Source organism: Hylobates moloch, unplaced genomic scaffold, assembly GCF_009828535.3.
Source record: "Hylobates moloch isolate HMO894 unplaced genomic scaffold, HMol_V3 SCAFFOLD_18, whole genome shotgun sequence".
NCBI classification, from domain to species: domain Eukaryota; kingdom Metazoa; phylum Chordata; class Mammalia; order Primates; family Hylobatidae; genus Hylobates; species Hylobates moloch.
In genome coordinates, this window is record NW_026652293.1 from 42,012,792 (window position 1) to 42,037,437 (window position 24,646).

General features: G+C 40.3%; 1 protein-coding gene across 11 annotated transcripts in view; it reads right to left on the minus strand.

Annotated features, from left to right (window-relative positions):
* Positions 1–24,646, minus strand: part of FGGY (FGGY carbohydrate kinase domain containing) — a 478,411-nt gene that overhangs the window by 433,104 nt on the left and 20,661 nt on the right. For 10 of the 11 annotated variants that reach the window (XR_009210731.1, XR_009210732.1, XM_058430526.1 and 7 more), the window contains 2 exons: positions 20,159–20,373; positions 646–757 (listed from right to left, as the gene is read on the minus strand). Coding sequence is in view for 9 of the 11 variants with exons in the window: in XM_058430526.1 (XP_058286509.1) it covers positions 646–757; positions 20,159–20,359 (313 nt within the window). In the remaining 2 variants the exon portion in view is untranslated. Of the gene's footprint in view, positions 1–645; positions 758–20,158; positions 20,374–24,646 lie in introns of those variants that run through there. The other variant, XM_032136544.2, reaches the window with a different exon arrangement.

Genomic DNA, 24,646 nt, shown 5'->3' on the forward strand with positions numbered 1-24,646 from the left:
GTATTAGCGTTATTGGCTAAAATTCCCCAAAAGGGACAACCTTATCTGCTGTGAAAAATCTGATGGTGGACCCAAGTGGCACTTTACATTTGAAACAGCTCATTTCTATACTCACAGTATCTAATAGGACACCACCATTTAATGTGAATGTCTTTTGGTCTGGCTATTGAAAATAGAGAGGCCATCTGCTTCTAGCTTCTATCCATCACATGGCCCTGTCTACCATGTTCCATTTCTTTTCAAAGGACTTGGCTCATCCACTCAGATAAGCATGGAATAGGAACGTCGTATACAAAGAAACTGCAAGCACTGACACTCTCTTCCCAGAAAACATCAAAACCACCTGTGTGTTTCAAGGTTAATCACTCCTAGCTAACAATCTCATGTCCTTCCTTTACCAAGCTCTGCACTGTGGCTCTTGAGTTTTAGAAAGCCAAGTCCCCCTAATCCAGCGTCAACACCACCCCACTCATACCAACTGCTCTCCAAGCTCTTGACTTCTGCAACATGATCTGTGTCATTTCACTCTACCTCTAAATTTTACTATCAGCAGCAAGAGACGCCTGCCCTCCTGTTCCACCTGGGCCCATTGGATTGATCAGCCAAGTATCCCACCACTGGGAAAAGGAAGAGACATGGTCTTACCTTCCTGGTTGACCGGTAATGGGCGAAAGTGCTTATCCAAAACAACCAGAGAACACGTGGCATCAAACCCAAGTCCTCGAATTTGGTTTAAATCAATCCCTTGTACAACTTTCTGTTTTAAAAACAAACGAAAACATAAATTACAACATCAGGGTCTTAAAAGATTGAAAACAGTTACAACTAGAAGGAAGGAATGACAGAATAGAAAAAAATCTTTACAACATAAAACAGATAAAAATTTAGTATCACTATAATCCCAAAAGATCCTATAAATAAGAAAAAAAGAACAAAACTAATGGGAAATTAAGGCCAGGCATGGCAGCTCACACCTGTAATCCCAGCACTTTGGGAGGCCAAAGTGGGCAGATCACAAGGTCAGGAGTTCAAGACCAGCCTGGCCAACACAGTGAAACCCTGTCTCTACTAAAAATACGAAAAGTAGCCGGGCATGGTGGTGTGCGCCTGTAATCCCAGCTACTCAGGAGGCTGAGGCAGGAGAACTGCTTGAACCTGGGAGACGGAGGTTGCAGTGAGCCAAGATCACGCCATTGTACTCCAGCCTGGGCAACAAGAGCGAAACTCCATCTCAAAAAAACCAAAAATTAAAAATAACTGGAAATTAAGCAAAAGAATAAAAAGTCACTTCATAAAATAAAAAGAAATGGTCAAAGAGCATATGAGAAGATTCCCAACTCCAATTAGACAAGTACAAACAAAAAGATACCAAACTGTTTGCTTTTCATATTGGCAAAAATATAAAAGATTAATACTACAGGCTGTTATTACTTATCTGAAATGCTTGTGATCAAAAGCATTTCAGATTTCAGAATTTTTCAGATTTTGGAATATTTGTATCTAACATAATGAGATATCTTGAGGATGAAACCCAAGTCTAAACACAAAATTCATATGTGTTTCATATATACCTTACACACATAGCCTGAAGGTAATTTTATACAATATTTTTAATAATTTTGTGCATGAAACAAAGTTTATGTACACTGAATCATCAGAAAACAAAAATGTTACTATCTTAGACATCCATGTGTGGCGTCACGATGCCACTCAAAAAGTTTTGAATTATAGTGCATTTTAGTTTCAGAGTAGGGTGGCTTAACCTGTACATGGTAGTGGCAATATATGCAGAAGTGGACCTTCTTGGAGATTATTCTAACAATGTAATTATTGAGAACAAACTTTGGAGAATAATTTGACATTTATTAAAATTAAAAATGCACATATCTTATTAGCAAAAGTAAGTAAAGTTATATATAGAAGAAGGCTAGCTTCGGCACTGCTCAGACTATATTTTAAAAGTGAAAAAATTATTTTTTATTAAATAAATTATGGCATGTTTGTAAAATGAAATACTATACAGATTTTTTTTTAAAAAGAGGTAGAGAGGCAACTTCTGGGTGTGGTGGTGTGAAGAAGTCAAAAAATCCTCTTAGCAAAATAAAACTAATAAACTGGACAATATTATCAAAAACCACCATTTTGGGGTTATGGAAATTGCCCAAAGCCATATGAAAAATTGAGAAGCACTTTTTTTTTGAAAAATCAAATTTGTGCTTAAAACATTCCCACAAAAAATAAAAAAACTACAGGTCCAAATGCTTCACTGGGGAATTTTATCTAACATTTAAGGAATAGATGGTACCAATCCTACCCAAACTTGTCTAAAATACAGCGAAGAAGGGAACACTTTCAAGAAACATTACATAGCCAGTATTACCCTGATACCAAAGCCAAGCAAATACATAAGGACACTACAGACTAATATTTATCATGAACATAGTAAAAATCCTTAACAAAATATTAACAAACCAAATCTTGCAGCATGTAAAACTTTCCTTTATATACCATGACTATGTGGAGTCATCCCAGGAATGCAAGAGTGGTTTAATATCCATTAATTAATTAATGGAATATGCACATTAACAGAACAAAGTACAAATACCAAATGATTATCTCAACAGATGCAGAAAAAAGAACCCCTACCCTCCAAACATAACATTCAATATACCAGACATAGAACAGAACTTCTACAACCTGATAAGGAGCATCTACAAAAACCTACAGCTAACGTCATACTTAATGGTAACAGGAATGCTTTCCCCCATCAGAAATGAAGCAAGGATATTCACTTTTACCACTTCTATTCAACCTTATACTTGAGCTTCTAGCCATTGCAATAAAGCAAGAAAAGTAAATTAAAAGCATGCAGATTAGAAAAGAAGTTAAAGTGTCTTTCTTTGCAGATGACATGATCTCATATGCAGAAAATCCTAAAGAATCTACAAACTAAAAAAACTGCTAGAATAAGCAATTTTAGTAAGATGAGAGGATACAAGACTAACATATAAATATCAACTGGATTTCTACTTAATAGCAACTAAGAGATCAAAAATAAAATTAAGAAAATAATCCCATTCACAATAGCATCAAGAAGTGAAATACTCAGTGTGATGCTCAATATTAGATATCAACTGGACTGGATTGAGGGATGACTAGCTGGCTAGTGAAGTACTGTTTCTAGGTGTGTCTGTGAGGGTGTTTCCAGAGGAGACTGACATGTGGAGTCAGTGGACTGGGAGAGGAAGAGCCATCCTTGATGTTAGTGGGCACCATCTAATCAGTAATGGGTGTGATTAGAACAAAGCAGGTGGAACAAGGGGGATACTCAGATTGCTTAACTTCCTCCCTCTCTCCCTTTTGCAGTGAGGCACCTTTTCTCCTCCTGCCCTTAGACATCAGACTCCAGGTTCATCTTCCTTTGGATTCTAGGTCTTGCACTAGCAGCCTACCTGGAGCTCTCAGGCCTTCACCCTCAGACTCATTCAGGACTGCACTGTCGGCTTCCCTGGTTTCAAGGCTTTTGGACTTGAACTGAGCCACACTACTGGCATTCCCTAGCTTACAGATGACCTATTGTGGAACTTCACATTTTTTATCATGTGAGCCAATTCTAACAAACTTTCTTTCATATATATATATATGAGAATATATATATACACATACATGTACATATACATATATATTTCCTACTAGCCTTGTCCCTCTGGAGAACCCTGACAAATACATTCAGGAATTAACATATCAAAAAAGTTCAAGACCTATACTCTGACAACTACCAAACATGGCTATGAAGAGCTAAAAATTGGAGAAATATGTCACACTCACAAAATGGAAAATTCAACATTGTTAAGATGGTAATCTCTTCAAATTAACCTACAGATTCTACACAACTCCATTAAAATCCTAGCAGGTTTTCAAACACCACATGTTCTCACTCATAAGTGGGAGTTGAACAATGACAACACATGGACACAGGGAGGGGAACATCACACACTGGGGCCTGTCAGGGGGTGCGGGGCAAGGGGAGGGAGAGCATTGGACAAATACCTAATGCATGTGGGGCTTAAAACCTAGATGATGGGTTGATGGGTGCAACAAACCACCATGGCACATGTATACCTATGTAACAAACCTGCATGTTCTGCACATGTATCCCAAAACTTAAAGTGAAAAAAAAAAAAAAAACTAGCAGGTTTTATTTACTTATTTATCTACTTATTTAGAGAAACTGACAAGCTGTTCCTAATACGCATATAGAAATGCAAAGGACATGAAAAGCCTAAGCATTTTTGAAAAGAAAGAACTTGGAAAATATATGCTATCTGACTTCAAAACTTACTATAAAACTACTATTCCTAAGTTAATGTGGTATTGGTATAAAGATAAATTTATAAATCAATAGAACAGAGATATAAGAAGTAAACCCATTTATGGCAATTGGCTTTGGTAAATGTGCCAATACAATTTAATGGAGGAAAGGACAGACTATTTGACAGTGATGCTAGAACTATATGCCCATATGCAAAAAAGAACGTAGACTCTTACCTCACACCATACACAAAACTTAACTCAAAACATATCACATCCCTAAATGTAAGAACTAAAATTATAAAATGTGTAGAAGAAAACAGGAGAACATTGTTGAAAACTTGGGTTAGATGAAGATTTTATAAAAAGCAAGCAAGACCCACGAAAGAGAAAATTTTGACTTCATCAAAATTTAAAAATCTTTTTCTTCAAAAGAAATAATTAGAAAATGAAAAGACAAGCTACAGACTGGAAGAAAATATTTGCAAACAACACATCTGATAATATACTTGCATATAAAATATATTTTAAAACTCAAATAATAAAAGGAAAAACAACCCAATGATAACACTGGCAAAAGATTTGGACACTTCTCCAAAGAAAATATACAAATGGCCAATGTACACATGAAAAAGTGCTCAAATCATTAGTCACTAAGGAAATGCAAATTAAAATCACAATAAGATACCACTGCACACTTACTAGAATAACTATTATCACAAAGACTGACAACACCAAGTGTTAGAGAATTGTGGAGAAAGTGATGCCCTTTTACATTGCTGATGGAAATGTAAAATACAGCCACATCTTACCACACAACCCAGCAACTTCAGTCCTAGGTATCTACCTATAATACAAAATATTAACAAACCAAATAAAATAAAATAAAAACATATATCAACACAAAGAACTGTATGTGAATATTCATAGCAGCATTATTTATAATATTCCCAAGCTGAAAACCAACCAAATATCCATCATAGTTTAACCAACTATTAAATAAAGTATTGTATATCCATATAACAGAATACTACTCAGCAAGAAAAAGGAACTATTGATATATGTAACAACATGGATGAACCTTAAAAACATTACGCTAAGTGAAAACAGCCGGATACAAAAGAAAGCATGCTGTATGATTCTATTTATATAAAATTTCTAAAAAGAACACCTATAAAGACAGAAAGCGCCTCTGACTGGGGCTTGGGGTTGACTGCAAAGAGGCGTAAGGAAACTTTTGGAGTAATAAGTGTTCTAAAACTGGAGTAGGTGATGATTGCACCACTGTATAAATTTACAAAATAACAGCATTATACATTTACAATGGCTGGATTTTATGATATATAAATCATATATCAAGCTGTTAAATACTTTTAAAACGAGTTGAGCTATAAAAGATAAAATGGAAAGACATCCATGATATATTAGTAAGGTTTTAAAAAAAAGAATATGCAACAAATTGTTAATAGTGGTTGCTCCTGAGGGTGGAACTGCAGTAGGAGGATATAGATTTTACACTTGTTCATATAATTTTTAAAGTTGTGGAGTAATAGATTTATCGATTAATTCTATTTTTTATTTTTGTTTCTATGGTTTCCTTTATAGAAAAAGCATGAGTGACCAGTTTCTATTAACTTCAAACATGACTACAACCTTTTAAATCCCATAAAAGTCAACTCAAAAATGTCCATCCTCATTTAGTGAAATTCACCTTAAAATATATAATTATTCTTTTTTCCTGTTTGGAAATACCAGACTTATAATTTAGAATTCCATTTCTTACTATTTAACATGTTCCTCAAACAAGAGCTTCACATAATTATGACAAATGTCCAACAAAGAAAAGCAGTAATTTTTTTCAAGTCATATTAATAAAGCATTACCATATATTGAACATCTACTATGTGCCATGTGTTTGACATACATATTATTTAATCCTTACAAAGCCCTCCAAAAGAAACATTTAATATTAGTTTTTCATGAAAAACAAGTAGGGCCGGGCACAGTGGCTCACGCCTGTAATCCCAACACTTTGGGAGGCCAAGGCGGGGCGGATCACTTGAGGTCAGGAGTTTGAGACCAGCCTGGCCAACACGATGAAACCCTGTCTCCACTAAAAATACAAAAACTAGCCGGGTGTGGTGCCATGTGCCTGCAGTTCCAAATACTAGGGAGGCTGAGGCAGGAGAACTGCTTGAACCCGGGAGGCAAAGGTTGCAGTGAGCCAAGACCACGCAACTGCACTCCAGCCTGGGCGACAGAATGAGACTCCGTCTCAAAAAAAAAACCAAGTGGATGATTGGGGAGGGAAAGGGTGAACAGCAGGCACAGAGAGGTTAAGGAACTTGCACTTGTCACACAGCCAGTAGATTGCAGAGCCAGAAATCAAACTCAGTATCTGTTTTCTTTCCATTATACCATACTGCTCACCTCTATCACCAGATAATTTCCTGTTGCCCAAGAGACTCATCCTGTGGAAAGGACATGTGATCTAGAGGAGAACACTTGCTGCTGACCCATCTGTAACTGCTGGGTCAGGTAATCCTGCACTAACCCACAGCACCAGGTGAATACCCAGATGCCTTCACCACACTAATCGATCCAGACTTACAGTGTGAGGACTAAACCCATTTCCTGACAGGCAGTATGGCCTCATGACAATGAGTCACAAAGACTTGAATTCAAATCCTAGCTCTGCCACCATGGCTACGTGGCTGAAGGCAAGTTACACAATTCTAGCCATTGCAACTCCTCTCTTGCCTTGCTGGTTCATGTTTCTATAGCATTTACAGGTATGGCTATTTCTGCCTGGAATGTCCTTACAACTTGGCTTGGAAATCACTGGACAGTAGTTAAAATCAGTGACTTTGGGGGCAGACTGCCTGAGTCTGAAATCTGGTTCTACTATTTCCGAGTTATATAACTTTGTGAAGTCAGATAAACAGCTTCCTTGGCAGTACAAAACTATTACCTAAACCTGCATCTCCCAATGATATGAGAATTCAGCAAAATAAGGTGTGATGAGCTCAACATCTGGCATCAGTGCACAATAAGTAGCAGTTTATATTACAGCAAATTAGCTGCTTCAAATCTTTCCACGTGGGACACCAATCAATCAATCACCCAGCCCTAACTTCTACTTGCTATGTGGCCCAATTGGCTTCTGTGCCCAGAAAGTGCATGTCTGACTTGGATAAGCCCATCTCACACAGGTCTGCAGTTAGTCAAAAGAGGACTTGGGTGAGAAAATATAGATGACTCAAACTCCATACCACAAGACAGTTTGGGAGTAGAAACAAACACAGGATGTGATGTCCAAAGAACTTCCTTCTGGTGCCAACTCCACCACTTCTGGGTCAGGTAATCCTGCACTAACCCCATCAACTTTCTGAGCCTCAGTTTCCTGAGTGAGAGATACCTCCCAAGTAAGAATCAAAAGCTTTGAATGGGATCGGTGGAGTCTGAAATTACTTTGAAACCAGTAAACCTTTATAGAAAATAGGATAGGAAATGCACTCAATGCCTTATTGTGTTCATGGAATGTTTTTATGTACAAAGTACAGCATGCTTGCTCTCTGTGTCATGTAAGCACATATAAAAATGACAAGCAAAAAGAATAGGAATAGAAAAAATTGGGTAGACTCAAATCTTTCTAAGAATCATGGTGGGAGTAACCTTCTAGTAGGAGCAAGGAAAATGTTTTCTTCAATGTTATGAATCCCCTCTACAGACCTACAGAGTGCTCAGTATCACAATCATGGCCTTCAGTCAAAGACTCGGTGTCTCCATCTTTCAAACAGATACCTCTCACAAGAAACTGGAAGAGTAATTGTGGCATGCATTTAAACCTGATCTAGCTAGGTAGCCACTATTATTTCCCCAGCCTTATAAGGAAATGCCTTATGATCATGCTCATCCACAGCTGAGGAACATCGCCATTCCCAACCCCTCACCCCACACCATCTAAACCATCCCAGAAAGATGACTGTCAGAGTCACACTACCCAGAAGGCCCCTGGGGCTTGACCTGGTGACCTAAGAATTCTTTTTTATATTCTTATTAATGGAAGAAGAAAGCAGCCTAGTAAGCTCATTCTAACAGCTTGGAATCAAGAGAATTTCCCTAGCTAGAGAGAAAGCACATTGCTCTTCTAAAGAATTTCTAGAGAAAGAGATTTCTGCAACCTCATTTGGTAACCTGTTCCATGTCTAACAACTGTCAACTCGTAGCTATGGGGCAGCAAACAAATATTTGGGGAAAAGATTGTGTATCACTTTCTTCTTATTGTGGGAACTGGTTCAATTCTGCATGTGTTTTAAATCAGCAAGATCTGCCATATTGGGTGGGGAGACGGTGTTTCTTAGAAACCCTCCAAACTGAGAGCTGGAGGATCAGATGCATACCTGGTTTTATCCTTAGCTCTATTTAGAGCAAGGGTCAAAGCCTGGGGCTTCATTGACACAATCCAGCTTGCAGTAGAGTTCTGAGTGGCTGGTACTGTATTCTTTTAAATCTTGATTTGAATGCCTATGTCAGCTTTTGGGGCGTACAAGGAGTTAATGCAATCACCAGTTCCCTCAGGCTCCATCACTACCTGTTGCCTACACAGTTCAATCACTCACTTAGCCATAAGTCCTTAGCAAAAATAATCAAGCCCCTTCTAGGGTCAGGCTGTGCAGGATTTTCTCTTCTAGGTCTTGGAAAAACAATGGAGAGAAAAAAAATTTTTTTTTCATCCTTGCTCTTTTGGAGATTACATTTTAGTAGGGATAGACAATACCCAATAAATCAAATAAATTACATATTATAGATATAGTATACTAGAAAGTGATTACTCAGGGGGATTAGGAATGCAAGAAAGAGGTGGTTCCTATACAAGATGCAAGTGAAATTTGAGGATACACCTGAAGGACACGAGGAGTGGACTTCATGGAAATCTGGGGAAAGAGTGTTCCAAGCAGGGGAACAGTGAGCGCAGAGGTCCTGGGAGGGGGAACAGTGAGAAGACAAATACAGCTTGTGTTGGGGCGTGCGTTACCTGGCAGGCCCTTGAAGGCAGTCAATTTTGTAAAAGCTACTCTAGTGACCAGTGAAGTAAATAAACCCAGTCCTAATCCTCCTACCTACATAGCATCCCAGCTTAGGTATGGTATTGCCATTTGATGATAAGATGATGAAATAAAGGCCAAATACTCTCATTTGTATCAGTGACCCCAACATTCTGCCAAGAACTGAAACTCAAACAGCCTCTACCTCCTTCCTCTCCATTGTTACCAAGTCCAGTTACGCCTGCCTTCCTAAAGCCTCTCAGTCTCAGCCCTCCTATTTATTCCTCTGCCAATAGTCTAATCTAGCCATTTATTATTAAAAATATTGTTAAGCACCGATAAGTGCCAGACACAGAGAACATATCCTGGGCAAGAGAGACATGGTCCTAGTCTTCCCAGAATTTATAGTTTAAAAAAAAAAAAATCTCAGCCTCTGAAACTCATCAGGATGTCTGCCTCCTGACATCCTTAAATTTAGTTTCTTCCCCGCCAGCCATTCTGAATGTGTTGCAAGACTGGTCAATCTCAAACTCAGGATGATTCTAGAGGAGCTCCCCATTGGCCTGAGCCAGCTGTCTCACCTACTCCTCTATCGTCAATTCTAGCCTCCCTTTCCTTCTTCTTATTAGAAACCACCTATTCCAGCCAGGATTGGATCCTTGATGTTCCCATCTCAGCGCTCCTGACCATTCTATTCCTCCAGTTCCAATTGTCTTCTCTTAAGAGTTCAAGAGTCACTTTTTGCCCTACATCCTTTCTCACGTTTTCTCCAGTGGGTAGAAATAGGGAGGTCTCAATTTCTTTTTTTTTTTTCTTTTTTTTTTTTTGAGGTGGAATTTTGCTCTGTCGCCCAGGCTGGAGTGCAACGCTGCCATCTTGGCTCACTGCAACCTCTGCCTCCCGGGTTCAAGTGATTCTCCTGCCTCAGCCTCCTCAGTAGTTGGGATTACAGGCACGCACCACCACGCCCGGCTAATTTTTGTATTTTTAGTAAAAACGAGGTTTCGCCATGTTGACCAGGCTGGTCTCAAACTCCTGACCTCATGATCTGCCCACCTGGGCCTCCCAAAGTGCTCTCAATTTATTTTGACCTTTCATTTTTTTTTACACTTCCTGGGTCTAATATAACCCAGGCTCTGGGTAAGCAAAACATAGCTCCTGCCCTCCTGAAACATAAAATCTAGTAGGGAAGACATACATTAATCCAAAAAGTGAAATATTTTATTATTTTGTTTCATTTTATGTTATTTTATTCTTGATTTATAGAATGATTTTGATAACAAAAAATGAATGACTCATGAACCACATGGAGTTCTATGAAACAGAAGTACAAGGCACTGTGAAAACATTTAATAAGTGAAATAAGACTTAGTTGGAGGTGGTATTGGTAGAGAAAATGCTCCTTCCTTGAAGAAGTAACTTTTGAATTAAGATTCGGGGCAGCACTATCCAATGGAACTTTCTATAATAATGAAAATGTGCTATATCTGTGCTGTTCAGTATAATAGCCACCATGTGGCTATCATGCACTTGAAATTTGGCTGGAGCAAAAGAGGAAGTGAATGTTTAATTATATTTAATTGTAATTACTGTAAATTTGAATAGCATTGTGGGTTCAGCAACTATTGGATTGGATAGCTTAGGTCTAAGGACGAACAGGAGTTAGATTTGCTGGTGGAAGGTAGGAAGGGAGAGCAGCCAGAAGAAAGAATCTGGGTAACAATTCTTAGGCTAAAGGGAGCATTGCATGTTTGAGGATATGACAGAAGGAAGGTGTGGCTGGAATGCAGAGAGCCAGGAGAAGCATCATGAGATAAGCCAGGAATGCAAGTTGAGACAGACCATGTAGGGCCCTGAAGGCCATGTTAAGGATTCTGAGTTCTAGGCCGGGCGCGGTGGCTCACGCTTGTAATCCCAGCACTTTGGGAGGCCGAGGCGGGCGGATCACGAGGTCAGGAGATCGAGACCATGGTGAAACCCCGTCTCTACTAAAAATACAAAAAATTAGCCGGGCGTGGTGGCGGGCGCCTGTAGTCCCAGCTACTCGGAGAGGCTGAGGCAGGAGAACGGCGTGAACCTGAGAGGCGGAGCTTGCAGTGAGCCGAGATTGCGCGACTGCACTCCAGCCTGGGCGACAGAGCGAGACTCCGTCTCAAAAAAAAAAAGGATTCTGAGTTCTACCCAAATACAGGCATACCTCATTTTATCGTGCTTCACTTTATTGCACTTTGCAGAAATTACATTTTTTACAAATTGAACGTCTGTGGCAACCCTGCAGCAAGCAAGTCCATTGCTGCCATTTTTCCAACAGCATGTGCTCACTTCATTAGCATCTTTAGCAATAAAGTATTTTTTAATTAAGGTGCGTATTTTTTTAGATACAGTGCTATTGCACACTTAATAGACTACAGTACAGCATAAACAAAACATTTATGTATGCTGGGAACCAACAAATTCATGTGACTTGCTTTATTGAGATATTTGCTTTGTGGCAGTGGTCTGGAACTAAAACTGCAGTTTGAGGTATGCCTCAGGCATATCTGGTATCATTGTGCTTTGCTTTACTGCATCTTGCAGATTGCATTTTTTACAAATTGAAGGTGTGTAGCAGCTCTGCAAAAAGCAAGTCTATCAGTGTCATTTTTCCAATAGCTCATGTCACCTCGTGTCTGTGTCACATTCTGGCAATTCTTAATATTTCAAACTTTCATTAATATTATATCTGCTATGGTAATCTTTGATGTTACTATTGCAATTGTTTTGGGGCACCACAAACTGCACCCATATAAGACGGGCAAACTTAATAGATAAATGTGGTGTGTGTTCTCACTGCTCCATAGACTAACTATTCCTCATCTCTCTCCCTCTCCTTAGGGCTCCCTACCCCCCAAGACACAACTTTGAAATTAGGCCAATTAATAACCCTACAATGGTCTCTAAATGTTTAAGTGAAAGAAGGAGTCATAGTCTCTCACTTTAAATGTAAAGCTAGAAATGACTAAGCTTAGTCAGGAAGGCATGGGGAAAGCCAAGACTGGCAAAAAGATAGGCCTCTTGCACCAAATAGTCAAGCTGTGAATGCAAAAGAAAGTTCGTAAGGAAAACTAAAAGCGCTACTCCAGTGAACACCTGAATAAGAAAGTGAAACAGTCTTATTGCTGATATGGAGAAAATTTGAGTGGTCTAGATAGAAGATCAAACCAGCCACAATATTCTTTAAGTCAAAGCCTAATCCAGAGCACAGTCCTAACTCTTCAATTCTATAAAGGCTGAGAGAGGTGAGGAAGCTACACAATGAAAAGTTTGGAGCTAGCAGAAATTGGTTCAGGAGGTTTAAGTAACCAAGCCATTTCCATAACATAAAAACACAAGGTGAAGCAGCAAGTGCTGATGTAGAAACTCCAGCAAGTTATACAGATGATTTGGGTAAGACAATCAATGAAGGTGTCTACACTAAACAACATATTTTTAAGGTAGGCAAAACACCCTTATATTGGAAGAAGATACCATCTAGGACTTTCACAGCTAGAGACAAAAAGCCAATGCCTGGCCTCAAAGCTTCAAAGAACAAGCTGACTCTCTTGGCAAATGCAGCTGGTGACTTAAGTTGAAGCCAATGCTCGTTTACTATTCCAAAAATCCTAGGGCCCTTAAGAATTATGCTAAATCTACTCTGCCTGTGCTCTAGAAATGGAACAACAAAGCCTGGATGACAGCACATCTATTTACAGCATGGTTTACTGAATATTTTAACCCTGCTGTTGAGACTTACTGCTCAAAGAAAAGAGATTCCTTTCAAAGTGTTACTCTTCATTGACAATGCACCTAGTCACCAAAGAGCTCTGATGAAGATGTACAAGGAGATTAATGTTGTTCTCATACCTGCTAACACAACATCCATTCTGCAGCCCACGGATCAAGGAGAAATTTCAGCTTTCAAGTATTATTATTTAAGAATTACATTTTGTAAGGATATAGCTGCCATAGATAGTGATTCCTCTAATTGATCTAGATAAAGTAAATTGAAAATTTTCTGGAAAGGATTTACCACCCTAGATGCCATTAAGAACCTTCATGATTCATGGGAGGTCAAAATATCAACATTAACAGGAATTTGGAACAGGTTAATTCCAACCCTCATGAATGACTTTGAGTGGCTCAAGACTTAAGTGGAGGAAGTTACTGCAGATGTAGTGGAAATACCAAGCGAACTAGAATTAGAAGTGGACCCTGAAGATGAAATTGAATTGCTGTAATCTCATGATAAAATATGAACAGATGAGGGGTTGCTTCTTATGGATGAACAAAGGAAATGATTTCTTCAGATGGAATCTACTTCTGATAAAGATGATATGAACAATGTTGAAATGACAACAAACAATTTAGAATAGTACATAAACTTAGTTGATAAGGCTAAGGTCTGAAAGAACTGATTCCAATTTTGAAAGAAGTCCTGCCATGGATAAGATGCTATCAAACAACATTGCATGCTACAGAGAAATCTTTTGTGAAAGAAAGAGTCAATCAGTGCAGCAAACCTTACTTAAAAAGATGCCTTACTGAGAATGATGTTTTCCAGTTTCATCCACGTCCCTACAAAGGACACGAACTCATCATTTTTTATGGCTGCATAGTATTCCATGGTGTATATGTGCCACATTTTCTTAATCCAGTCTATCGTTGTTGGACATTTGGGTTGGTTCCAACTCTTTGCTATTGTGAATAGTGCCGCAATAAACATACGTGTGCATGTGTCTTTATAGCAGCATGATTTATAGACCTTTGGGTATATACCCAGTAATGGGATGGCTGGGTCAAATGGTATTTCTAGTTCGAGATCCCTGAGGAATCGCCACACTGACTTCCACAATGGTTGAACTAGTTTACAGTCCCACCAACAGTGTAAAAGTGTTCCTATTTCTCCACATCCTCTCCAGCACCTGTTGTTTCCTGATTTTTTAATGATGGCCATTCTAACTGGTGTGAGATGGTATCTCACTGTGGTTTTGATTTGCATTTCTCTGATGGCCAGTGATGATGAGCATTTCTTCATGTGTTTTTTGGCTGCATAAATGTCTTCTTTTGAGAAGTGTCTGTTCATGTCCTCTGCCCACTTTTTGATGGGGTTGTTTGTTTTTTTCTTGTAAATTTGTTTGAGTTCATTGTAAACTATCGCAAGGACAAAAAACCAAACACCGCATGTTCTCACTCATAGGTGGGAATTGAACAATGAGAACTCATGGACACAGGAAGGGGAACATCACACTCTGGGGACTGTTGTGGGGTGGGGGGAGGGGGGAGGGACAGCATTAGGAGATACACCTAATGCTAAATGACGAGTTAATAGGTGCAGGAAATCAACATGGCACATGGTACATATGTAACAAACCTGCACATTGTGCACATGTACCCTAAAACCCTAAAGTATAATAAAAAATATATATATATAAAAAAAAAAAAAAGATGCCTTACTTAAAAAAATTACCACAGCCACCCAACCTTCAGCAACCACCACCCTAATTAGTAAGCAGCTATCAACATCAAGGTAAAATCCTCCACCAGGAAAAAGACTACAACTCACTGAAGGCTTCGATGATCATTAACACATTTTTTGGCAATTTTTAAAAATTAAGTTATATACTTTTTTTAGACTAATGCTATTACACACTTAATAGACTGCAATATAATGTAAACATAACTTTCATATGCACTGAGAAACTCAAAAATTCATGTGAGCTTTACTGCAATATTCACCTCATTATGGTGGTCTGGAACTTAATTTATCATTATGCCTGTAGTAGAGTGATAGATGTTGAAGGGTTGTAGCAAAAGAGTGACATGATCAGTTAGCACTAGAGGAAAAAAACTGCTTCAAATGCAAGAATAGAGAAAAGAAAAATGAATATCAAGACATCAGCTACGTTCTTAGAATAATATTCCAGGCCGGGTGCGGTGGCTCACGCCTGTAATCCCAGCACTTTGGGAGGCCGAGGCAGGTGGATCATGAGGTCAGGAGATCGAGACCACGGTGAAACCCTGTCTCTACCAAAAATACAAAAAATTAGCTGGGCGCGGTGGCGGGCGCCTGTAGTCCCAGCTACTCAGGAGGCTGAGGCAGGAGAATGGTGTGAACCCGGGAGGCGGAGCTTGCAGTGAGCCGAGATCGCGCCACTGCACTCCAGCCTGGGCAACAGCGAGACTCCGTATAAAAAAAAAAAAAAAGAATAATATTCCATGCAAAATATAAAGGTATATGGTGCTAGAGATAGAGAGAATGCATAGGTTTGACCCATCTAAGTTCTGCCTTATCACATACCACCTGGGCAACCTTGGGAAAATCACTTAAGTCTCTGGCCCTCAGTTTTTCAAACGTAAATGGGAATAACAACTCCTTCCCTAGTTCACCCTGCAACAGCAATCAAATGAAAATGAAGATGCATTGTAAACTATAATGGTTCTATGAATATAAGGTTAACATTATTGCTCAACCCCACATGTGGCTACTCTTTCTTCTGTCCCCCTCCCCACAACCATTACTCATATAGATAGCACCAAGATAGAACAAAATGGTACTTTACTGGCTTCATATGTGTTGTTTATTTTTCTCATACAATTAAGCTGTTTCATCTTTAAAAGCAGCAGACTTCTTGTATATCTCTCCTCTATATGCTCCAATGCTTAGCAAAGAGCATAGCACATAGTTAAGTGCTCAATAAATGTTTGCAGACTAAATGAAAGAATGATACTCAACAAACACCTGTTGGCTGAATGATTCCTCCAGCTTATCTTCTCCTTCTTCCTAAGAGAAGTTTAGTATGAATCATGCACTAATTTGAAATATTCTCGCCTTTTTGGAATGATTAAGATTTGTGGCTCCATAAAGGAAGCTTTAAAATCATGGACTGTGTATAACCTCTATGACTTGTGAGTTTCCATAAAACCTCTTAGGTGTGCTGGTTACTAGCCCAATAAAACCTGCCAAATTTAGGGGATGTGGGAAGGAAGACAAAGAGGAAGATTTGGAGCCGTCTCACCAGGGTTCTGGTCTTGTCTCTAATACTTGTTATAGTTCCAGAGCCTCAATTTCCTCATATTTCAAATAGGAAGAATAGTTGTCCTTCCTGCCCCACAGTGAAACTGAAACAAGATAAGGAATGCTAAATTGGATTTTGTCTCTTTGTTTTTAGCTCTAAGTAACATTCATTCAACAGCCATTAATTGAGGACCTAATTTGTGCCAGGCAATGTGTTAGATACTGGAGACACAAAGATGAATCTCTCTAAGAGCTCAACTCATAGTTTAAAAGGGGCTAAACAAGCCAACAAGTAAAATGCAAAGATAAGGAGTAGAAAATGATCTGGGTGAAGATGGTGGGCTCTGGACAGTAGAGAGGGGCTTCTCACCCTTTCTTCTGAGGTTGGTAAAAAAGGGCATAGACTGCCAGAAGTCACCAAGACACTCAGGAGACAGGAATGTTTAAGTTTACTGTTTTCGTTGTTGTTATTGTTGTTTTTTGAGACGGAGTCTCACTCTGTCCCCCAGGCTAGAGTGCAATGGCGTGATCTCGGCTCACCGCAAGCTCCGCCTCCCAGGTTCACGCCATTCTCCTGCTTCAGCCTCCCGAGTAGCTGGGACTACAGGTGCCTGCCACCACTCCTGGCTTTTTTTTTTTTTTTTTTTTTGTATTTTTAGTAGAGACGGGGTTTCACCGTGTTAACCAGGATGGTCTCAATCTCCTGACCTCGTGATCCGCCCGCCTCAGCCTCCCAAAGTGCTGGGATTACAGGCGTGAGCCAGTGTGCCCGTTCTAAGCTTACTTTATAAGATGGTAATTGGGCAGGTGAGGAAGGTAAGTGAAGAGTATTCCAGACAATGTAAACAACAGAGATGTATCATTCATTTATGTACTCAACCAACATTAACTGAACACATTACAAGCAAAGAATTCTAGAGAAATACAGATAAACTAGATACAACCCCTGCTTAGGGGGCACACACTTCCCAGATGAGCAGGCAACCAGGTAAAGGCACTCGTAATCCTGGGTAACCTCATGATGCCCCATGTGTAGAAAATCTAAAAATTTCAGGCTGCTTCTTATCAGTTCCAGGTAGGGTCATGTGGAGGGAGATATGGCTGGAGAGAGACAAGGGACAGAGCATGACAGCAGTAGCAGTGGCAGGGGCAGCGTCCCCTTCTTCTTATTCAGGAGACCTCAGGTTGCTTACTGAACCTCTTCAAAGCTCATTGTTTTTCTATCTTCAAAACAGAGAGAACAGTCAAAACTACCTTAAAGAGTAGTTATCATAAGGATAAAATGAAGTGATGGGTAAAAGCTCTTCAGTATAGTACCTGGACCAGTGTGCCCAAGAACTGTTAGCTGTCTTTGTCATCATCATTGACACCACATTATCCTTACTGTTGCTTTAACTAAGAGGAAAGTCATCTCAGGCAATGTGAATGACTTAGGGAAAAGGAAGTAGAACAACTGCTCTGAAGCTCTCAACTTCCTGGAGTCCAGGAGGAAGAAAAGACAGACCAGGACATATTTGATGCCACCCTTTGCCCTAGACCAGTGTTTCTCAAAGTCTTACGTAGAAAGAACCCTAACCAGGAGAGTGAATGAATATTCCCAAGAAGCGCCTCCCCCGCCGTAGACTTTGACTTTTCAGTATTTTATCTTAGAAATTCATTATCTTCTATAATCTGCTCATTTTCTGTCACCATCAGCACCACCAAAGGAAACAACCCATACACATTTCTAGGCAATGTTATGACATTCTATGTGCATTAATTCATTTAATCCTCACAACAATCCTAGGGAAGTAGGTACTAATGTCATTTCCATTTTACAGATAAGGAAACTGACACAAGAAACGTTAGGTAACTTGTCCAAGATCACAAACTAATAAACGTTGTAAGTGGGATGTCAATCCAGGCAGTCTGGCTGCAGAATCTGTGCTCTATAACGGGTCACCTACCTCTCTCATTCCTATGGTGTTATTATCTAACATAAAAATGCTTCCCTCTTTAAGCCTCACACCAGCAATGATGTTCCACATAGATGTAACATGCTTATCCTGTGGCTTCTGGCACATGCCCACATATCCATACTCCATGTGAGGAGAATCGCCTAAGACCCAAGGGCTTCATTTAGGTTTGCTATAGTGCAATAGCATTGCTATCGACAAATGTCCATGGTACTTATGCAGCTAACAGGGCTCAAACAGATGATAAGTTAGCCACCACTGGGAGATGATTAAAAATCTACCATTAAACCAGCTGTACTTAGAGTAGACCTTTTTTAAAGTAGCTTTTCATCAGGGGATTATATTTTCTTCTTGATAATTTCCTTAACGGCAAGCAAGGCTGTATGTTAAAAGAACAAAGAAGGCCCAAGTGCAAAGAGTAGAAGATTCTTACCAGATTGGGGCGTGAAAGGAGGGGAGAGGAGAGGAAAATTAAACGGGCAAAAGAGAAGATGCATCCCTCTTTTATTCCTGTATAATGCTCTGGTACTCCTACCCACTCCCTCCTCTCTCTGCCTTCTCCGGGGGCACTAAGCAGCAGCCCAGAATTCATTAAAGTTTAAACAGACTGATCAATAGGGACAGAATGGTGAATTGTCCATCTGCAAATTACCAAGCATCTCATAAATATTTAAGGAACTAAACTAGGAACAGGGAAAAGAAGGAATCCAGGACTTTATTTTTCCCTACGGAAAAAAAGACAAAAGGATCTCTGTCATTACTGATCACCAAGATATAAAATCAAACAGTCAAGTGAAACTTTAAAAACAAACAAGAATTGTGAAGCATTGCTTCCCTTCCCAAGCCAGCAGGCTGCATCCAATCCAAGGCCACTCAGGGTGAACATATGCCTGGCATATATGGGAGACACTCTAATCTGACTTCTTTGCTTTCTCAGAACACACCATGTTATCATGCCACCATGCCTTTGCATATGCTATTCCCTCTGCCCAAAATGCAGTTCCTCTCATCCTCATTTGTCCACTTGGAAGGCAGGAGATTCCACTGATTAAGAGTGCACCTCTGAGGCAAAGGTATAGGAATGATACAATTGGACTTTGGGGAATCGAAGGAAAGCGCTGGGGGGTGGTGAGGAATAAAAGACTGCACATTGGGTACAGTGTACACTGCTTAGGTGATGAGTGCACCAAAATCTCAGAAATCACCACTAAAGAACTTATGTAACCAAACACCACCTGTTCCCCAAAAACCCATTGAATTTTTTTAATTAAAAAAAAAAAAAAAAAGAGCGCACCTCTGGTGTCAGACTGCCTTGTTCTAGTCCTGCCTCTGCTACTTACTGTGTGAACTTGAGTAAGTTACCTAACTTCTGTGCCTACATTTCTCCCTCAATAAAACAGGGGTAGTGATAGTATTACCTTTACAGGGTCATGTGAAGATGCAACTACACAGTGCAAGTTAACATATTTTACACAGCCTTTGGCACACATTAAAGGCGTGGTAAATGTCAGTAAGGTCGTCAGTGAATTCTTCCACATGTGGTCACACCTCAAGCTGTCCTGTCTTCCCTGAGCCCCCTCCGGTTAGCTCTTTCCCCAGCTCCAGCTATAGTTACTTTGCTCCCAGCTCTTACCATATATTAGCTGTTTATCAGTCTCTGCCAGTAGACTGTCAGCTCCTGAAGGGCAAGGCCTATGTCTTGTTTACTCTGCATCTAAAGTTACCCCAACATAGTTTACGGCACCAGATTGACACATGACACTCAGCAGGTAGGAACATGAACAAGGAGAGGACACCAGTTTTGCCCATACCTTTGTGACAACACAGCACGCAGCCCAGATGTCCTCAGAGGACTGCTCATGGTGGTTGAACTGAGGCTCCCACTTCTTAATTGGCTGGTCTGCAAAAGCCAACAGCACCCCACTCTGGTCCACCAGAGCTGCACGGACACTGCCTGTTCCAACGTCCACACCCACATAGTACCTCTCTGGTTTCTGTTCTCCACCAGACATTGCAGTTCATCCACCTGTAGTAAGCAAGTGTAAAAACCACATGAAGACCAAGTGGATCTGCAAAGACAGTCACAAAACATCTCAAAAGTAGAAATAAAAGAGGTACCGCTACCTAACCGGTAGCCATTTGTTATTTATTCATCCAACAAACATTTTTAGTGATAACAGTATACTAATAAACATTGAGCTACTTGGTAGGTGAAAAGCACAGATATGGCCTCAGACATGGCATTTCCACTCTTGAGAGAGTCAGGATTTAAATACATAATTATTTAGGCAAAGTTGTGATGAGTTCTGTAAGGGCAAGTACAGGGTGGTAGGAGAACTTAGAATCTGGAGGCAATGGAGATGAGTTTCTTCTCAGTGAATTTCAATCAACAAGGAAAGAAGCCACGGTACTGAAAAGGAACCTTGCCCTCCTAGTGAGTCATTCATTCAACAATTACCTACTGAGTACCTCTTATGCACAAGCACTGTGAAAAGTGCTTATGTCGCCTTTAATCCTCACCATGACTCCAGAAGGTGAGGCTATTTACATCTCTGTTTTACAGGTGGTCAAGGTGAGACTCCAAGAGATAAGCAACTTTTTGCTTAATGCTAGCTAGGTCTACTCACAAATTCAAACAGTAAATGTACATTATTATACTGATATACACTACAATGATTAAGAAGCAAGTCTATGAGAAGTTAAGGAATTTAATCAGCTTCATTCAGGGGCAGCCTGGACCTAAAGTCCCACATTTGTGTAATCCCAAGTCTCATGCTCTTTCCTTTGTTTCTTAAAAGCTTTCAGTATAGGTTTGGAGAAAAGGCAAATATATTGCAGCTTTGTCATGAAGTGACTGGGAATTGGGAAGGAACTCCGAGGAGACAAGATCAGGAATTAGTTAGACAATCTGTTTTCCCTACAGACCCCTTGTGAGTTACAAGGAAGTCTGACCAGAGAACACTCAGGAATTCCTTGGCCTTCATAGCTGCTCTAAGTCCCTTTGGTCAGATTAGCCGGCATGACATGGACTCTCATAGAGGCTTTTATTTTCCAGATTGGACTTTGAAAGAATAAGAACAAGCCCCCAAGACAACTGAGCAGGTGAATGCCTTACAACTCTCCAGGTGAGCTCAAGGCAGTCTTACCGCCCAGAGTCTAATTTCAACCTGGGCAACCTTCTGCATCCTTCAACTTCAGAAAGAAAATGTTTTCCCTAGCCAAGTCAAACGTGGAGATTATGAAAGAAAATCAACCAGCAGATGTTCAGTTACTACTTCCTAGATATTTACTCCAGTAAACAACAAATAAAACAATAAAAACAACTTCATTAAAAGTAATTGCTTCTGTCTTAATCGCAATGATTTCCCAACTGAACTGTCCCCCTTTTGGCTCTGTGGCTCATAAGCAGGTGAAAAACAAAATGGAGAAGCTACAGTAGTAACATTTGCTCCATTCGTCGGAGCTTCGTCAGACCCCCACTGGTGTGTAACCTCAACTTCTCTCCCTCGCTTACATTCCCCTTGGGGACCTCCATATGACCATTAGCACCAGTTTTCAAATCATTCATTGCTTCATTCATTCAACAGTGATACCTTTCTTCAAGCCATTATTTGAAGAAAACAAAACAGATAAAAACAGAGCTGCTCTGAAGCAAAGATCGCCCTTGCCCCACCCTCCAGCCCTTCCTCCCAGCAGTCCCTCTGCTAGGCCCTCTCTCAGGACAACTGAAAACCACCAGCTTTGAGCTGTGATATACCCCAGGGCCTCAGCACGGCATCTCACACCCTCCACAGGCTCCCTCTGCCTGCCATCCAGCCCTGCCTAATACAGTCCTGCTCATTCTTACTCCAGGCTACAGACATCCTCAAACTCCTCCTCATAGGCTCTCAATTGCCCCCAACTGCTAAAGGCTTCCCCAATCCTTTACTCATCCCTTCCTAATTCTCTCCTTTCCTTGTCTGCCTGGTGACCACGGAATTATATTTTAAGACCCAGGTCAGCCATCAATTCTCCTTGGAAAAGGCTTCCTTCCCTTTCTCCCCTTGCATACATACCAAGGATGCCAACATGGCATCGTGTCCCTGCTTTCTTTTAAAACTTATCACTCTGGAATCACAATTTTATTTTTCTTTCCATGTCTGTCTTCCTAACTGAATCTGAAAAAAATGAACTTATTGATTTCTGTATCCCAAGCTCCTTGCACAGTGTCTGGCACATAATAGGTTTTCAGTAAATGTTTACTGAATGAACAACTGAATCAGTGAATCAACAGAAATAAGGATAAACAGGTCCATGCCTTAATAGTTTGAATTTCTAAGTTTGTACTTACATGTGCTAGTGTTTTACCTTATTTTAATCTCTTATGACTCATTCTTCCAGTTCACAAATACTGTGTGCGACAACCACATTTTATTCATTCTACGGCACTCATTTTTCCATATTTAGCTTCTCTAAAATCAGTGTGAACCTTACAATCAATGGTATGTTACAATTTATTGGTATCATTTCCTTTCTTACTTCATGGTATAATAAATAATGGTGCATCTTACAATCGGTGACATCTGAGACTCAGAAGAAATGCAGAAGACAGGAACACCAGGAAGCCTGCTGAGGATACACTGATTGACAAAATAGGGGCAATGCCTTCACTGAGTTTCCTCAATTTTATTAGCTGCAAACAGGAAGAAGATTGAAGCTAGCCACTCTACCTTCCCTCTCACAGCTGTTACTTTACTTGGAATCCCCCCCTTGGCTTCCCACTGTCTCTACTGCAAGGGTCCGGGGTGCTGCTCCTTAACACTGATCCTAGCATGCTAACAACTCTTTGCCCTTGGCAAGACCTTTGCAAGACTACTATAAACACTTAGGAAGAAACAAAGAAATAAATAGGAAATGAAAAATCTATGCAATACCCTGGCTTACACAGACCTGGCCGGCCAGCATCCAGACTTGTCTCTACTCCAGCCAGCCCCGATGACAAGACAGATTCCCCATGGGGCTGGCCCACGTGCTCAGGCTTGGGTTCCTCACTTTTGACTCCCTCTCTGATGAAGAGAGTAATATGATAAAATACATCATCTTACCACCCTACCCACATCCTGATTCCTTTCCAGTAAAACCCAAAGAGGCAGATTTCCACTCTACAGTTGGCCCTGGGCTTGCTCCAGTTCTGGTTTCTGGAAGGAGCCCACCCTTCATGAGAGCCCCCTTCACATGGAGAATGGAGCTGTATGATTACAGTTAATTCCAGCTGCCGCCTGTGTCACAGCTGTAAGCCCAGTGCCTGGCATACAGCAGGAGCTCAGTAAGTCCTTATAACTCGGTGAATGGATGTCTTTAAAATTCATCACTGGGGAAATAAAAAAAGGTACCATGTTTACCATGTATCTGATATTCTGCTAAGCAGCGTGATTACAATGCCTGACCACAATTCTTGAAGACAGTAACTATGATCACTCCCATTTTACTGATGAGGAAATTGAGTCCTAGACAGGTAAAGTAACTTGCTCCAGAATGTCATATTACTAGGCAGTAATATAATTGACAGTAATCCATTCCCTCTGGTTCCATCAGCCCTAACCTTTCTCAGGATGCTCCACTGCCTCCTGCTATTCCTCTATTTACTAAATGCCCATTTGTCAAGGACTCTGCTGGGGGCCTCTGCCTGCTGTGCCTAAGGTTGGCTGACTCAAACCCAGGCTGTTCATCTTCAGAGACTAACCCTTCCACAACACCAGGTGGCCTGCTTCTAGCAAAATATGGATTTCTATAACTTATTACCAGGGCACCATGCAGGAAACAAACCGTCCCAGCGTCGTTCACACACATCACCCAGTTCATGTTTTTCTATGAAATAGATCCTACTTGAATATTTCAGGTTCACCACTTTTCCCATTTATTATAGTTTTAACTGATCTCTGTGATTATTTCCATACCTGGAACCTGAAAGCAGGGATGTTCAAGACCTTGGGCAGCTTCCCCGAAATTCGACCTGTGAGCTCCAGCAAAGGATTTTCTGCATCATAGGTCCCCTGCTCTTCCCCCTCTATGCCCTTTGTTCCTGGGTCACGAATATGATCCGCTGCGTCCTAGACTCCTAATCTTATGGAACCAGTACCCCTTGGCCTCAAAAAGTAAAGTAACTGTAAAGTGGAAAACATTATTCCTTTTTCTAGTTTGTAAAGAAAACAAGGATAAGGATCATCATCGTGTCACTTATTCCCACACAATGCTAATCTCATTCACAGAAACCCAATCACTTTGGTAAACCTATCACCACTTTATTATACCTCGCAGGG